The sequence below is a fragment of the Lutra lutra genome, chromosome 9 (genome assembly GCF_902655055.1).
Source record: "Lutra lutra chromosome 9, mLutLut1.2, whole genome shotgun sequence".
NCBI classification, from domain to species: domain Eukaryota; kingdom Metazoa; phylum Chordata; class Mammalia; order Carnivora; family Mustelidae; genus Lutra; species Lutra lutra.
The window spans coordinates 132881399-132896848 of NC_062286.1; the positions used below are offsets into that span (position 1 = coordinate 132881399).

The 15450-nt window shown below is 49.7% G+C and overlaps 1 protein-coding gene across 3 annotated transcripts in view; it reads right to left on the reverse strand.

Moving 5' to 3' along the window:
* Window positions 1-6488: 6488 nt before the first annotated feature.
* UBE2V1 (ubiquitin conjugating enzyme E2 V1) overlaps window positions 6489-15450 on the reverse strand; it is a 31206-nt gene continuing 22244 nt past the window's right edge. For all 3 annotated transcript variants that reach the window (XM_047746757.1, XM_047746758.1, XM_047746759.1), the window contains 2 exons: window positions 9516-9641; window positions 6489-8286 (listed from right to left, as the gene is read on the reverse strand). In XM_047746757.1, the coding sequence (XP_047602713.1) occupies window positions 8140-8286; window positions 9516-9641 (273 nt within the window). In that variant the 3' untranslated portion in view covers window positions 6489-8139. The remainder of the gene's footprint in view (window positions 8287-9515; window positions 9642-15450) is intronic.

Below are 15450 nucleotides of genomic sequence, written 5' to 3' on the forward strand. Positions count from 1 at the left end.
CATTCATTCCTTCATTCTTCATCGGGCATTGCCTCCCTATGCCCAGCACAGGGCCTACCATGGCAAATCCATGTCTACTTCTCCATCCGTTCAGGCACTGTGGACTTTTAAGGTGATGATGTGACATACATCTTCCTACCCCAGGGCCTTTGCTTTTGCTGTTTTCACCTGGAACTGTCTGCCCTTCCAGATTCTGGGCATGCCAGGCCCTTCACATACTTGGGAGTCATTTCCTCAGAGAGGCCCTTTCTGCCCAGTGCTGCTGCCCTTCTGTCCCCTCCATTTACTTGGATATGTACTTAATGCTTCGAAAATGACATTGTCTGTTGTCCGTCTCCCCCAATCAAACATCAGCTCCAGGAAGGCGGGGGATCTTTGTTTTGCTCCCTGCTGTGTCCCCAGTGGAGTGGTCAGCACAGACAAAGCACTTAGTAAATGCTTGTTGGATGAATGAATGAATGAACCAGTGAATGAAAGCTCTTCTGGAAAAGCTCAGGGATGGGGGTAGTGCCTAACCCAGAGGACTGGGGTGACCTGCAAACTGGGGCCTGGAGGGAGCCTGGGGGGGCAGGTGCAGAAACAGAGGGACATGGTGTTATCTCAAAATACCTTCCTCCAAGGCAGCATTAAAAGTTAGCTCAGAGGTGGCAACTGGTGATTAAAAGTACAAAGTGGGGGGGCACCTGGGTGGCTCCGTGGGTTAAAGCCTCTGCCTTCGGCTCAGGTCATGGTCCCAGGGTCCTGGGATCGAGCCCCACATCGGGCTCTCTGCTCCACAGAGAGCCTGCTTCCTCCTCTCTTTCTCTCTCTCTGCCTGCCTCTCTGCCTACTTGTGATCTCTGTCTGTCAAATAAATAATAAATAAATAAATAAATAAATAAATAAATAAATAAATAAATCTTATTTAAAAAAAAAGTAAAAAGGGGGGAATAAAGCCTTTAATCCATTGCCATCACAGAAATTGAGATATTTTACTAAATCTGGATGTCTGGGTTCTCTCTTGAAAAATCAAAAGATGTGGCCATCCTGAGCCCACACTCCGGGGTCGAGTAGGTCAGGTTTCCAGCTCACAGCAGCCCCTGACGGGCCCTTGAGGCTTTTGGGTTTGTGACCCCTGCAGCCAGAGGCTACAGGAGTGTAGCTGGCGAGCACTAGGGGTAGAGCTCCTCCAGGTACAGCGGAGGAGGTTGCACACCCTCTCCCCGGGTTTCCCGCAGAGCCCCTTCTGCCAAATGCGCAGAGCCCAGCTCAGAAGTGGTTCCTCCCTGCCACATCTGTCCCTGGGGCTGGACGGGGACCCGAGGTGTGGCCCGCAGAGCTCGGGGCGGCGGTCCGCGGCGCACGGGCGCCCTCTGCTGGCCACACCAGGAGTACAGGTCTGAGCCAGGACGGGGCACCAAGGGCCTGGAGACCTGGGAAATTTCTGTTCAGTAGCTAACTCACGTTTCCTGGGGGGGTTGCTGTGTGCTGAGGACTGTGAGAATCTCACTACACATAAAACTTCTGGTAAGCCTGTGGGGCGGATACAGAGAGGTTAAGGAGCCAGCCGAGGGCCACACAGCGGGCCGACAGATGAGCTGGGGCTGGCCCACCTGACTCCTGGCCCGGGACCTGCACTGGGGTCCAGTGAAGTAGATATCATGAAAATCTCACCTCTACCCTCTCATTTCCACCTGTTCACCATTTACAAGCTTCATCTGAAGCTGCCAAACTCAGCCGAGCCCTCCACCCACTCAGCCGCCCACCCTGCTGCCCAAATGTCATTTAGTGAGTTCATGGCAGAGGCGGCTGAGGCGTCACAGGCCACGAGACACACAACCCCCCCGCCCCGACCCATTGTCAGTGGCCTGGAGAGGAAGGCCCAGCTCTGGGGAGTCATTCACATGCTTACTTAATGCGCTCTAACTTCAGTGAGGGAAAGAGGAATAACCATCAAATCAGATGGTTAGAGATTAGTGACTGCCAGGCACAAAACACAGTGGGGTGATGTGGACAGAGAGGGATAGGGTCTGGGAAGGCCTCTCTGGAGAGGACACACAGGAGCTGCTGGCCCGGGCTGGGGAGCCAGCCACATGGAGAAGGGGGAGGGCACGCTAGGCTGGGTTTCTGTGTGGAGATGGGGGCACAGCTGAGAGCCCAGGACGCTGGCAGTGGCTTGGGCTGGGAAGGTAGTGGTGCATGTGAGAACTGGCTTCTGGAAGGAAGTTTCTTAGGGCACCCACTCCCTGGCTTGGGGTCTGTGCTTCTCCGAGCACCGCCAGGGGGCAGGGCACATCAGAACCCCGCCCCCGCCCGGCCCACACAGCCAGCCCCGGGTGGGGTCAGGAAGCTGGGCCGCTGGCCATGTGCCTGTCTTCATCCCTATTCACTTACAGGATGGGTGGACAGGCCTTGAGCAGGGACTGAAAAGGTCCCCAGCTGACCACAAGGGAAGGGTTTCCAATTTGACCTCCTCATACCACAGGGCCCTTGATGGCTGGTGAAGGGGGCCACCCATCAGCCAACCTGCCAAGTACACCAGACCCATTGGCTCATGCTTCAGATGACTGTCTCGGACAGTGAGAACTCCTTTATGTAAGACACTCTCAGAAATCAGTCGGAAAAAGGAACAAAGAGGACACGGGGTCCGGGGAGGAAAAAACAGGACTTTCCAGCTTGAGAAGACACAGCCTCACACATGCGAACATGCACATGAAACTACGGGACAGCCGCTCGGTTCCGAGATGGGAGGTGGGCGAGAACTGGCCCGTGCCAGGGAGCAGCCGGGGACCTCACGGTATGATCGGAGAGGCCCATATCGTTGATGGAAGGCGGGGTGAGTTGATACGTCGTTGGGAGACAGCTTGAAAATGACAGAAAGTGCCCCTGTCCGTGGATGGAGAATCCCACTCCCAGCACTGGGCTCCACAGATGCGCACCTGCACACACACACGTCTGTGTGCGCACGCAAACACACACACACACACACACACACACACACACCCATGCGTGTGCTAAAAACATCAGAGACACCCTTGTGTCCACCAGGGCCATGTCACCCGGGTGAGGGCACGCCGTGGATTGGGAGTTCAGAACTACACGGCTGTTTTCCCCGCTGCCGCCCCGTGGGGATCTTGAGAGGACCTGTTTGGAAGGAAACATCCAGGGGGAGAGCACGGGGGGAGAGCACGGGGGGGGGGGAGAGCACGGGGGGGGGGGGGGAGAGCGTAACCCAGTTACGCGAAACACAATGGTGGGGAGGAGCTACGGGGAGAGGACAAGGGAGCACGGGTCTGCACACGCGAACTGGACCTCAGAGGGACCCACAGACCAGGTGCTGGCCTGGAGAGGATGGGGTCAGACGCGGGAGAGAACCTCACTTCCTTTCTAGTCCCTGTTTGAAGTTCATTCTAGGCCCAGGTACTCTCTTTCGTTGAGATGGAAGTGGGAGTCTCCAGCTCAGGTGTGCGGAGTGTCCTTCACAGGGGATGCCATGTGCTGTCTGTCCTTTGCCACCAGCGCGGCCGCCTCCTCTGTCCTTATCACAACGGACAGTACACCGCTTTGCACCAACCGAACGCTTTCACACCTTAACACTTCTGGATTGGGACATTCCTTAGAAGCAGTAGGGTCTTCCAGAAAAAAAATAATTATTTGACAGAGAGCGACAGAAAGAGCGCGCGTGCGCGTGCACAAGGAGGATGAGCAGAGAGAGGGAGAAGCAGGCGCCCCACTGAGCAGGGAGCCGGATGTGGGACTTGATCCCAGGACCCTGGGACCATGACCTGAGCCAAAGGCCAACACTTAACGACTATGCCACCCAGGCACCCCAATCAGTGGGGTCTTACACTTATACCTGACAGCACTTTTTCTTGGTGGGACATAAAATAATGGTACATCTCAGTGGACTGCATTTGACACAGTGAAACCTGGGTCTGTTTCCTGTGGGTCCTGCAGCAACTCTGATTTCTTAGAACCTTTCACCTGTACCACAGGTGGTGCTGCCCCTGTTCCAAGGACCCATGGTATGTCTGGGGGGGGCGGGCAAAGGTCACCATGATCTCGGGAGGGCCAAGGTGGAGCTGGTGACAGAGCCGTAGGTATGCAGAGCTCCCCCGTGGCCTGCCAGCTGTCTCGGAATTTTGTACTAAACACGGAATAAAAAGGTCAGTCAACACACTAGTGCTGGGAGATTCCACATAAAAGTCTGAATTCACAGTTTGTCTTGCCAATCAAGGAGCTGCCATTCACGGAGCCCACATCCCTGGCACGTGTACCTGTCCCCACCCTCCTGCGAGCCATCAGGCACATACGTCAACTCCACCGTGTGGCCTGTGCCTTCTTGTTCACAGTGAGACATCTGGTGGCCGCAGTGAGGTTGGCTCTAGCACTAAGACCTTTCTCCTCCAAGGTCACCTCTAGCCAATGCGAGGAGGCTTGGACTACAAGCATAAGCAGGTCACCTCGTCATCCCAAGAAAGCCTTCAAGGTCCGTCCAGTGATGGTGTGCACAGCTCGGAACCGCGCAGTCCGCATAGCCCCGCCCGGCACAGGATGACCCGCAGGCTGGAAGACCCGCTTTCACAAGCTCCCGTCCTTAGGTTTCCTCCTCTGCTGAGTAAGGAAGGGGCAACCCCTAATGCTCTGTCCCAAGGGCTTCTGATGATGCAGTAACACAGAGCAGGCACGAGACAGGGAGGGAACGAGGCTGAGTGTCCCCTAGCTCCCTGGGGACCGGAAGGCAGCACAAAGGGCCAGAGGCCGAGCAGGGAGCCCGGATGACTGGGGTGGATGGAGCAGCAGCACTCGGAGTCCGCGCCATTTACTCGACACCATCACAACTAAAGGCACCAGGGCCCCAGCGCTGCCCCCAACCAGAAGGCTCCAGGAACTTTCCCAGCCTGGCCGAGTGGAAGCTCGAGCCCTGCCCTCATCCCACGATCGAGGTCCAAGGTCACAGGTAGTAGAGACCCACCACAGTCTGCTGCTGGTGTTATCAGGGGCGTGCTTCCTCTCAGATCACTCTGAAGACCTCCATGCACCCCCACACCCTGCAGGTCTACACGGTGAAGAACACAAGGGTCTTCCCTCAAGAGCAAAGACCTGGCAGGCGCTGGGGCCTGGAGGCGTGTGAGCGGAGGCCACCCGGAGAAGCAGCGTGCTCAGCCCCCCGGATAAGTGCTGCTTCTCTGCCCTAAGTTCAGGCCCAAAGTGCAGACCACCTATAAACCCACCAGCAACAGTGAGGGGCAAATCACATAGCTGGGGGGCATAACCACAGATCAGACTCTGTTATCACAAGACGGTTCTGGGCAAATTTCCACAAGCTCGGAGGTCAGTTCTCTGTCGCACACCAAGAAGCTGAGAAGTGCACACTCCAGCATTTCAGATGGCTCGTTCGTCTCTCTGGAGGTCACATGCACAAGAGGGCTGCCACCTTTAGATTCAGCCCTGAATTTGCCTTGGGGGTTTTCCAGCAGCATTTTGAAATAATTCTAGAACCTCCCCTTTCCTTTCCCTCCCTCAGGGAAGCTAGGACTGAGTGCGCGGAGAAGCCACAGCTGGAGGGCAGGAATTCACTCCGGAGGCCTCCTAGGGACCCACCTGACAGAATTTTGGACAGTGCCTTCTCCGAGTGGCCTGGTAGAAGTAATCTGGCTGTACCCGGGCACCAGGTTCTGACATCTGAGCTGGCCCCAACAGCCACAAAAGAATGGCCTGGCTCCTGCCACAGGACACCAAGGTCATGCCTGCTGGCCGTTGGGACCACAGCAGAAGTTCAAATCCTGGATAAAAACAGCCACAGACACACGTCCACCCCGTACACAGGAGGCAGTAGATAAACTGTCCACTGTCAGGCAAAAATTTTGTCTCAAACACCAAAATCCAAGGGAAAGTCCTATTTTTCCCTTCCCAATAGACTCCTAAATCCAGCTCTAAGTAGGCACTAGAGGGGACTTAGTAGCTGGAGTCTACAAAGCTACTTAAAGCAAAGACACCCCCCCACCCCGCCCCGCTTTGCGCCATCACCTCGCCGGATGGGGGTTGGCAAACTGTGGTGCACGGGCCAAACCTGGCCCACTGACTGTCTGTGCACAGCCCCTTGGTGAAGAACTATTTTTACAGAGGAACATTTACAGCAGATTTGATAAACCAGGAATACTAACTTTGAATTCCAGTAAGCAAAATGTTATCCTCTAAAGAAAGAATTCCATTCTTCTCAATGGTTGAGCTGTAACGTTAGAAAAGAACTATACTCAGTTACTAGATTTTTGAATTCCATCAATAAACAATTTTGTGGAAATCCATTTTCTCACTATATAAATATTTACACAGTACCTTCAGTTTTGCCTCTTGGCCCACAAAGCCCAAGTACTTACTGACTTAGGCCCTTGGAGGAAGGAGGTTTGCTGACCCCTGGTTTAGGACATCAATTTGAACCCCAGAGCATCGAAGACATCAAATTCTGTTCCTTAATTATATGCCAAGAGGAAGAAGGGCACAGCTTCTTAAATATTAACGCACACTTTTTTTTTTTTTATTATATTAAAATCAGGCAATGGTCTGACAATAAAAAGGCTGCGTATGGAATACTGTTATGTTCAACTTTACTTACAGGATGTTAAATCCTTAGAACTAAGGTATCCCCCAGAAAAAGATTAATGGAAACATCGATTGCTTTTCAGACTTGATAGTTGCTGCTTCAAAAGGTGGTTTTATATAAACACTAAATTTAAAAAAAAAAAAAAAAAACCTTTAGAACACAATGAATCGCTTTTATTTCGGTATGCATCCACATCTCAGCATTTAGTGGTCCTGAACAGAAAAGTGGAAAAATGCAGCAATTTGCCAGGAAGTCAAGCCCGCCAATTTTGGGGATCTGCTGTGCACACCGAGTTCTTTCTTAATCCCTGCTGAGGACCGTGAGAAGCAGCAGCACCAAAACCAAAGTATGCACCGAATTCAAGGTTCTTTTTTGTTCCAGTTGTCAGATTCCAAACTAGACCCCAGTGGATGGTAAGATGACCACATGAGAACCCTGTTTAAAACTTCTTCAATTTTTAAAAGCAAAAGCAATTACAGGAAAAGAAAACAATTCATTCAGAGGGATCGTGTGTGCTTACAAGTGTCTTCTGTGGCCTTTCTCCAAGTTTAACCACCAAGCACTTCGAGAGCTGGCAGGTCTGAGTACCCCTGGTGACTATTCTTTTCACTTTATCAAAACCTGAGCTAAAAAACCACATCAGCTGACGATGGCAGCAGAGGGTGGCAGGGCTGAGGACCCAGTATTCATTCCCAGGCTGGTGGAGAGTGAGTACATATGGTTCCAAAACTAAACGAGGGAAGTCAGAGACTCTTTTCCAACCTTACCTGATGGCTTCTGGCCAAAGCAAGGAAGTGTCGTGTCAAGTGTTGGGTGGTGATGGTGCAAAAAAGGTCTTGAGGAGGAGGAAGGAAAAAAGCAGCACCCCTCGATTAAGGTGGGGGAGAAGATATGGGGGAAGCCCTGAATTCCTCACCAAAGGCCAATTTCAGAGGGGAGCAGAGGGGGTTACAATCTATGCTTCGGCCAAGGGTGGTCACGGGAAGTGGAGAAAGGATGATGGCTTGGAGGGGGAGGGAATCATTTAAGACTTAAAAAAAAGAAACCAGGGGTGCAGCTGGAGCAGCCCCGCACACCTAGCAGTAGTCCCACAGGCTTGACGTCTACTCTAGCAAGCCGCCCCAGGCTGGAGGGGCTATTGCCGGGAGGGAGGGAGGGAGGGAGGCAGGGGGAGGAAAAGAGGAGAAGGCAGAGACCCCAGGCCATGAAATCAGCAGCAAGGTGATTGTGTGATGTGTCTTTTCACAGTTGAGTTAGATGTGCCCCACCGGTTAGGATGGGAATCAATTTAAATATACTTTCTTGATCCCAGAAGTTCAACTATGTGGACAGTGGTTACACTCGACAGGATGATTTGTTATAGCACAACTTATATATTTCAAATGGACAAAAAATTAGTATCGTTTACAGTATCTTAAGATAAATTGCCTTTGAATGGGAGCTTCCTTTCCAGTACTTTGAGGTCTACAAGACGTATCTAGAAAACGTACTACTGTGGAAAATGACTGCTTAAATCGAATGGGGGAGGGGGGAGGGCCTGTGGTTTCTCTTTTTGATTAATTGCTGTAACACTGTCCTTCAGGCGGCTGAGGGAGTTTCATGTTTTCTTTAGACATCATTAGGCGCCGGAGCTCTTGCAGGACAACTTTGATGCTATATGAATTCTGCCATTTTGCTAGCACTGATATGGCTCTTGGGTCCACCTACAAAAAGGCAAACAAAAAACTGTCAGGCTCTCAAACAAACGAATCACTATAGGCTGGAGTAAAGCGGCAGATAGGATTCAATGCATTTTTCAAGTTGAACACGTCCATCACCTAATGGTATCTGACGGGCAGAATGAGCTGCGCGATGCCCTCCCCCCAGGTCAGTTTGTGTTTCCCTGTTTGTGTCCCAAACCCTCACTGTTTGGGAGAAGGAAAACAATGGTTAAGTAAAGCCACCCTCAGAGAAAAGGGCCCTGACACTCGGCAAGAGTCCAACTGGTTCTAAACAGTGACCTGCTCTCCTGGACCGGCTGCTGCCACTGCTCAGGGCTGGCCCCTTCTCGACTCCACACCCAGGTGGTGGATACTACCGATGCACAGGGCAGTAAGGAGCAAAGGCAAGCGGTGGCCCAGATCCACACTCTCGTGACAAGGATCTGCCTCCGAGTCACACTCTCTCAAGTTAGTGCAGCAATTCCCAAAAGAAGTCTCCCAAAGCATGGGTCGAGTTCTGGGTTTAGGACTTTCGGTGGAACTCAGATGCAAGAAACAGTGAACACACAGCAACAAGGTTCATCTCTTTTTTCTTTCAAGTCTTCTCAATATCTCACAACAAAGGCTTAGCTCACGTGATGCTAATGTGTAAAACCCTTCAATGCTTGCTGATCCCCCCTCTGAATAAGACAGCAGGTCTCAAAGGCTCAAAGCCTTTGGCAAGAAACCTGTGGGGGAAAACTGACTAACATCACTCTTGATTTTGTAGTATTTACTGTTGCCATTACTGCCTTCTTCGGACAACTGAGACAGCTTTTCCATTTATGGTAGTCAAAATAAATTTAAAAAGCAAGGCCATTAAAGGGGAAAAACCAGCCTGTACCATAAATAAGGCTCAGGAAGTCCAAGTATGACCCTGGGCAGGACTCCGCACCTCTGTCCCTCAGGCCTCTCCTCCCCACCTCAGGAGGGCCCATCCTGAAGACAGAATGAGATCCTATCTCAAGCAAGCAGCAGGGGGTTGGCCGGGAGTGAGTGTGGCATAAAAGGATAATTTAAATACAGTTGGGGGACAGGCCCTCACCCCGAGTCTGCCTCTGTTCATACTGCAGTACATTTCAGTATCAAACAACCACAAAATACACAGGCTCAGGGCCACAGCGCCCCTGATGCTTAAGCACAAAGCATTTCTCAACCAGAAGGAACAAGCGTGGGCAGGAAAAACAACTTACCACTCCATTAGAACTATTAACTCCATTCATATTAATTTTTGTTACAAATCTTACAAAGGGGGGTGCTTCTGGGTATTTAGGTCCACATTCTATTTTAAGGCTGTATATTCGGTTTTCATAAATTGTCTGGAAAAAAAAGGTACAGAGACGTCAGGCAATTACAAACCATGAATTCAAAAAGGCAGATCTTTTGAAACCCCATTTCTCCCTGTCTGCAGAACTGGTGCATCTGCTTCCTTTGTACAGAGTCTACCCATTCGTTACCTGTGAAGTTAGCAGGAACTAGTTCCCACACTAGTGTCTATAAACTTGGGGGATACAAAGACGATTTAAAACTGTATCACTGAAGTTTCAAGTTTAAGTCCAATCAGGTGGACTTGTTTTTGCATTAATTTCTCTACTTTGCAGACCTGTCTTGTGCTCTGGGCAATGGTGTGTAAGGGGCCCTCCTTACTCTGGGAAGCCACACCAAACGTTTACTCACGCCAAGGTCATCCGCCAATGCATTAACTAGCGCCAAGTGCAAAGCACAGGCCAGGTGGCTCTTTAGAAGCACTTCAATGTGAAACACAGGCAGGGGGTGCGGGTGCACATGCGGGAGCCGCTTTCCCACCTCCTCATCACTCTGGGGCCGTGTGCTGCACCATCTCCCCCCGCAGGCTTTACATCCACCTGCGAGGCCACAGGCATGTCGTGGGTGAGGTGGGGAGCCACGGATGCCAGGCCCGCAGAGGAAAAGACCGTCCTTCAAACGCCAACCGTGGCTCTGTCGAGAAACACCAGGAAGTCCAAGCCCCCACGGCAATGAACCTTCTCCCTGTAACTTCCACCTGATGAGCAGCAAAATGCACTGTCACTAGCAGTGACTAGTTGTTCCGTCTGCCTAGAGCACCCTGCCCCCACCTGAACTACCACACATCCATTAAGACGCAGTTCAAACATCACGTGCTCACATGTCACCCAGTTCAGCCATCATACGGGACAGGTGAGTCCACTGCTTTCTGTCCTATACGAAGCGGCTATGTTATTAGTTACATGTCTAAGGACCACCCTGAAAGGTGAGGTGTCTGATTAGTTTGGCCCCCTCGAAGGCAGAGGCCGCGCACCCTCCAGTGGGTCCCGTTCTTGGGCACCAGTACTCCCACTTTCCTCAGTGCCTCCTGCACAAGTAAAGGCTCCCACGTAAACAGCGCCATCTAGCTGTCTTTGGGGGAATAAATTACAGAAGATGAGACTGAAATCCTAGAAAACATTACGTCTAAACGGTGGTCTATGGCTAAGAAAAAGACAGGAACATATTTTAAGATTCAGAAGGCATTCATCCTTCACATCCACAAACCTTTCACATCCACTTAACAGGGACTCCAAACTGTGACAAATCTAAACGCAGTTTGGATTTCCACCCACCCTCAACCTGCTCTTCCTCTCTTCTTCCTTTATAAATGGCACCACCACCTAGCAGTTAGTTAAAGCAAAACACAGGAGCCAGTCACAACCCCCTCTTCTCTTACCCCCCACCTTCTAATCAAAAGAAGGTCTCAGCTTCCACCTCCAAGAGCGATCCCACACCCACCCATGTCTCTCCACCACGCCCCTCCCCTCAGTCACCCCAGGTCGCTGCTCTCGCTGCCCCCCTACATCTGTCCTCCACTACAGCAGCCTGACTGATCTCTCAATACCAAGAACTTGGGCGCCTGGGTGGCTCAGTGGGTTAAGCCATTGCCTTCGGCTCGGGTCGTGATCTCAGGGTCCTGGGATCGAGTCCCACATTGGGCTCTCTGCTCAGCAGGGAGCCTGCTCCCCACCCCCCCCCGCCTGCCTCTCTGCCTACTTGTGATCTCTGTCAAATAAATAAATAAAATCTTTAAAAAAAAAAATACCAAGAACTTAACCCCTCCGATGGTGGCTAGTGACCCGAGAAGGAAGCCCACATCCTTGGATCAGACCCTGCGCAGCCCTGCCTTCCTCTCTTTTCATTCTTCCTCCTCTCCATCTAGCCCCCAACTTCTCTCTACCGTGGGGCCCTGACACCAGTTGCCGTTCTGTGTTCACCTCGCAGCTCTCTGGCTCAAGGACACCTTCTTCTCAGATGTCCTCCTGATCACCCACCTGAAGTCTCCTGTCAGACCTCCCCCGACAAACTGAGAACAAGGAGGGCAGAAGCCTCAACAGAATTGATTCTCAAATGTTCCTTGACTCACATATGGCTCTTCACTAGTTTATAAAATGAACAGTCTGTTGCGACTAAGGTGCTCCCTCAGAAGACCAAAATTCACTCAGTTAATACAAGAAGGAAGCGACAGGGATTTATGGAAAATATGATTAAAAAGTCTATCCTCAGCATCTAGCACAGTCTCCATCAGCAACTCTGCACTTGGCCATATCTGCTGACTGCATGAATCCCAAGTTCATCCCTGGACATCCATCTTACATTCATGCTCAATGGTTTTGTCACATAATTCAGACAGAACTTCTTATATAAAATAGTCCCTGGGGGTATGGGCTTGTGGTAAATATCAAAATCAGTAAGTCTTTTTAAAAATATTCGATATCACATTTTGGAGGTTCTGATGCAGCAATGAATTCACCTGCCGGGATGTTCTGTGGCTTATCGGTCTCGAAAAAATTTCACTCATCATTCTAAGTTACAAAACCATCAAAATGGTTAAGCATTAAGGTGAGCAGCTTGGTGACAGGATTCTGATTAGTACATATATTAAATCTTATTACTTTTGACACTATGAAGTCTAATTTTAAAATGTGCCTCTATGACTAAGTTCTTAGAAAGCAAAAAGGAAATACTAAATTTCTGACCACTGATGTTCAATTGACAAATTCACAGGAACATAGTAAGAAATGCCTCAAGTCAAGCAAACATAAAGATACCTTAAGGATCATTAAAAAGGACAAAGCAGGACTTTTGTAGAAAGTGGGAAAATGGTTCTGGTTTTTTGTTTTGTTTCGTTTACTAGTGTTCCAGAGACCTGCTAAAAAGGTTTCCCCGAAGAAAGGAATTGTGCCTGGAGAAGAACGGCCAGAACATTCTGTGGATGAGGGACACTGCTCAAGATTCATTATTTGATCATGAAACACTGTCCACTTTGTTGACACGGCTAGAGCTTCATGGGGCAGTCTGGCAGCGCCTATCAAAATGTGAAACAGGCATGCTTAAATCAGAAAGGCTATTTCGAGGAACTTCCTACAGCAGACTTGTACTTCTGCATAAAAATGTGAAGCATTAAAAAAAAAAAGCGTTGTTTGCAATAGCAAAAATAACTATAAACAATTTAAATGTCCACCTGCAAGGGACTGACTGAGCAAACATGGCACATTCATAAAACTGGATACTTCGTAGCCTTTTCAAAGGCTGAGGCCCAGATACACACAGGGAAAGACCGACAAAGACCGACAAGACATGGGTCTTGGTACAACCAGCCAGTTGCAGAATATGTACAACCTATAAGAGCAGAGAGACACCCCCTTCTAACTATGCGAGGCTATGTGAATGTGCACACACGATGTTTCATCCGCTGGACACTACAGGCCCGGAGCCTAACGATGACAAACACTTCCTGGGCCTAAAATATATACATGAGAGAATCCCAGCTGAATCATGATGAAAAACGTCAGATAAATTCTAATACAGACACTCTACAAAATACCTGACCAGTGTGCTTCAAAACTGTCAAAGGCAAGAAAAACCTGAAATTGTCACAGCCACAAAAAGCCCAGGATACGACAACAAAATATAATGTAGTATCCTGGATAGGATTCTGGAACAGAAAATAGACACAAGGTAAAAACTGAGAACATCTAAATCAGATACGGACTTTAGTTAATAGTAAGGCATTGATATGGGGCCACTGGTGACAAAGGTACTATCCCAATAGAAGATGCTAACAACACGGGAAACTGGGGGAGAGGTACACATGGAACTTTCCAGACTACCTTTCCATCTTTTCTAGAAATCTAAAAGTATTATGAAATAAACGTAGTTTTAAAATGTAGTATATGAGCAAAGGAAAAAAGGTACTGGTTGCAAAAACGAGAAAATCACAAACGCTCAGTATATAAAAAAGGTGACTCAGGTCAACCAGATGACCGCTCCTCAAGCGACATCTTCCACAGGGTGCGTAACTTAGGTGTGCTGTCCAAGGTTGGCACGTGCTGTGTGAGAAGGAGGGATGAGCCCCTTAAAAAGTGAGAAAGTCTATATGGCTCTGGATGAAGACGGAAGAAAATGCACGGGAAGAGCCATCCAGGAGGTGGACCCGATGCGGCTCACAGTCCACCTGGAGAGCGGGCATATGGCAGGCAGGGATAAGCCAGGACACGAGACACAGCACTAGGCATTTTAACAGCGAATTTAACATAGGGAATTGGTTAAACAGGTGTCACTGGGCTGAAAACACCCACTGCTGATGCCAGGGTGAAGGACCATTGCCAGAGTAGTGGGGAAAGAACAGGCAAACAAGCAGAAGCCAGTCCCTTCTCCTTGCTGCTCGGGCCCTCTGCTGTGTCCCTGACTGGAGGAACCTAATAGGGCACCAGCTGGCAAAGGAAAAATGTCGTTCACAGAGTCCTAGCCCTAGCACCCAACAGCAGAGCTGAGGAAGTTGGGTGTGGAGCTTAAGTGGGCTTCTGCAAAGCCCCCTCCGGTGACAAGACACAATTTTCCTCTGTACCGAGCCTCTCCCTCTTGCCACAGTCAGGGCATCCTGCTGAATGAGCTACCAGACCGGTCTTCAGGCAACATTAACTATTCATTTCTCCAAGTCAATGCTTGTGCCACTCAGAATGTTCTAGAACCTGACAACTAAATTGTCCAGTTAACCACCCAATCCTCATATAAAATTCAAAGGAGAAAGGAAGTACTTACTCCTTTCCATTTGCTTTCTGTTCCTGTCACGTCAGCCTGCATACGCCCCCTCATCTAGGCCATGAGAGCTGCTCTGGTTTCCAGCGTCTTTCAGTGTCCCCGACATTGTCACTGCCTCCTGGGACAGCTCCTCCCGGTGCTCGGCTCTGATGGCTGTGCCCCCCATGTCCTCCCAGCGCCAGGGCTAAGTCACTCTTTCCTGCAGTGTTATCTGTGGCCCCACAGTGCGCCTGCCTGCTTTTTTAGTCCAACACTAATTTGATCAACTTCCTATATTAAATTCTCTCTGTTGAAATACCTAGCATCGTTTCTCTTTTCCTAACACAAAGAGTTAAGGGGAACAGAGGGAACTTCTTACTTTACATACTCTATATTGTTTGAGACTTTTTATGAGGATATATTCAGGTACCAGACCTGCCACATAAAGCTGTTTAAAAAGAAAGATCAAGATGCACTGACATGGAAAGACATCCACCACCTGTGAAGTGAAAAAAATGAAGGTGCAAAACATTGTGTACGGCAAGGTCTCATTTTTATTGCAAAGGCTATGTGCTTATGTTTATGTCCCCAAAGCAAAAGCCAGGAGAAACACACTCATTCTGTGGGGAGTATAATGAAATGGGGGAAGGATCACTTTCCTTTTACCTCACACATTCCTGTAATTATGTTTTGTTCTTAAGCATGCGTACAGTATTTTTAGATAAGTATGTGTAAAAACACACCCAGGCTCTAACTCACACCTAAAAACATTATCTTGGACAACCCAGAGACACAAACAGTGTTTCTCAACCAAGGCAATTTCTGCCTCGGTTTCTCCCTTGAGGGGTGTGGGAATTAGGAAACATCTGGAGACATTAATGACTGTCACAGCTTGGGGAGGGAGGTGCTACTGGCATCTGGTGAGCAGGGACCAGGGGTCTTGCAAATCCCACAACGCACAGGATGGCCCCACAACAAAGAATGATCCAGCTCAAGATGTCAGTGGTGCCGAAGCGGAGAAACTGGTCTGTAACCTGGCTCTTCTTAGTACCTCTGTGGTCAGAGCAGAAATAATCC